Source organism: Priapulus caudatus, unplaced genomic scaffold (genome assembly GCF_000485595.1).
Source record: "Priapulus caudatus unplaced genomic scaffold, Priapulus_caudatus-5.0.1 Scaffold2568, whole genome shotgun sequence".
NCBI classification, from domain to species: domain Eukaryota; kingdom Metazoa; phylum Priapulida; class Priapulimorpha; order Priapulimorphida; family Priapulidae; genus Priapulus; species Priapulus caudatus.
The window spans coordinates 19,187-20,288 of NW_014579629.1; the positions used below are offsets into that span (position 1 = coordinate 19,187).

A 1,102-nucleotide genomic window follows, 5' to 3' on the forward strand; every position below is an offset into this window, starting at 1 on the left:
CGCGTACGTGGGTGCATGAGTGTGCGCTTACGTGGGTGCATGAGTGTGCGTGTGCGTGGGTGTGTGAGCGTGCGTGACTGTGCGTGCGTGAGTGTGCGCGTATGTGGGTGCGTGAGTGCGCGTGCGTGCGTGACTGTGTGTGCGTGAGTGTGCGCGTACGTGGGTGCGTGAGTGTGCGCGTGGCTGCGTGACTGTGCGTGCATGAGTGTGCACGTACGTGGGTGCGTGAGTGTGCGCGTGGCTGCGTGACTGTGCGTGCATGAGTGTGCGCGTACGTGGGTGCATGAGTGTGCGCGTGCGTGCGTGAGTGTGCGCGTACGTGGGTGCATGAGTGTGCGCGTGTGTGCGTGCGAGAGTGTGCGCGTACGTGCGTGTGTGAGTGATTATTATTTATTTCACTCGTGGGTGCGCATTACACTTTGAGATGGTTTAAAAACTAATGCAAACAGGAATCTTCCGTAACTCTCTTGACAGTTCTCATCATTTTCCGTTGTGTAGGTGGCGAGATTTCGAGGAGAAATTGTCCGAACAGGAGAAAAAGAAACTCGCAAAGCCGAAATTACCTCCAAAGCCAGGTAATTAGAATGTGTTCGTCGATCTGAGCCACACCAGCATTTGCGTATCTGCCCTGTACCGTTGTTTGCTTATATCTGCTTGGTGCCAATGTCCAGCCACCGTAATGTGTACAACGAGTCATCCTGTGTGTGTTAGCAAAAACTTCAACAGGATGGATAGCTGTCTATTAGAGACAGTTTTGGCATTTCCCTTGGATGACCTGACCATTATACACTGGTTTGTCTATACTCCCATCTGAACGTAACTGCATTAGGACAGAGATATATACCCTTGTTTATAGCTAAGCTCTATGGCGTATAAGTTCATTGAAGCCTCACAAGCTAGTGGCAGTAGATCTGGGTTCTGTAGAGACGGTGTAGGTCTCCCCCGCACACAGGGGTATTGGTAGTGGATCTACGTCCTGTAGAGACGGTCCAGCCCTCTGCTATACACACGGGGGTAGTAGCAGTGGATCTGCATCTCGTAGAGATGGTGTAGGCCTGCCCTTTACACGTGGGGATAGAAGCAGTGGATCTACGTCCTGTAG

General features: G+C 52.1%; 1 protein-coding gene across 1 annotated transcript in view; it reads left to right on the forward strand.

The window, feature by feature from the left end:
• LOC106818834 (SH2 domain-containing protein 4B-like) overlaps nt 1-1,102 on the forward strand; it is a gene marked incomplete in the record, with an annotated part of 22,841 nt that overhangs the window by 6,451 nt on the left and 15,288 nt on the right. The window contains 1 exon segment of the mRNA XM_014823509.1: nt 499-575. Coding sequence (XP_014678995.1) covers nt 499-575 — 77 coding nt within the window.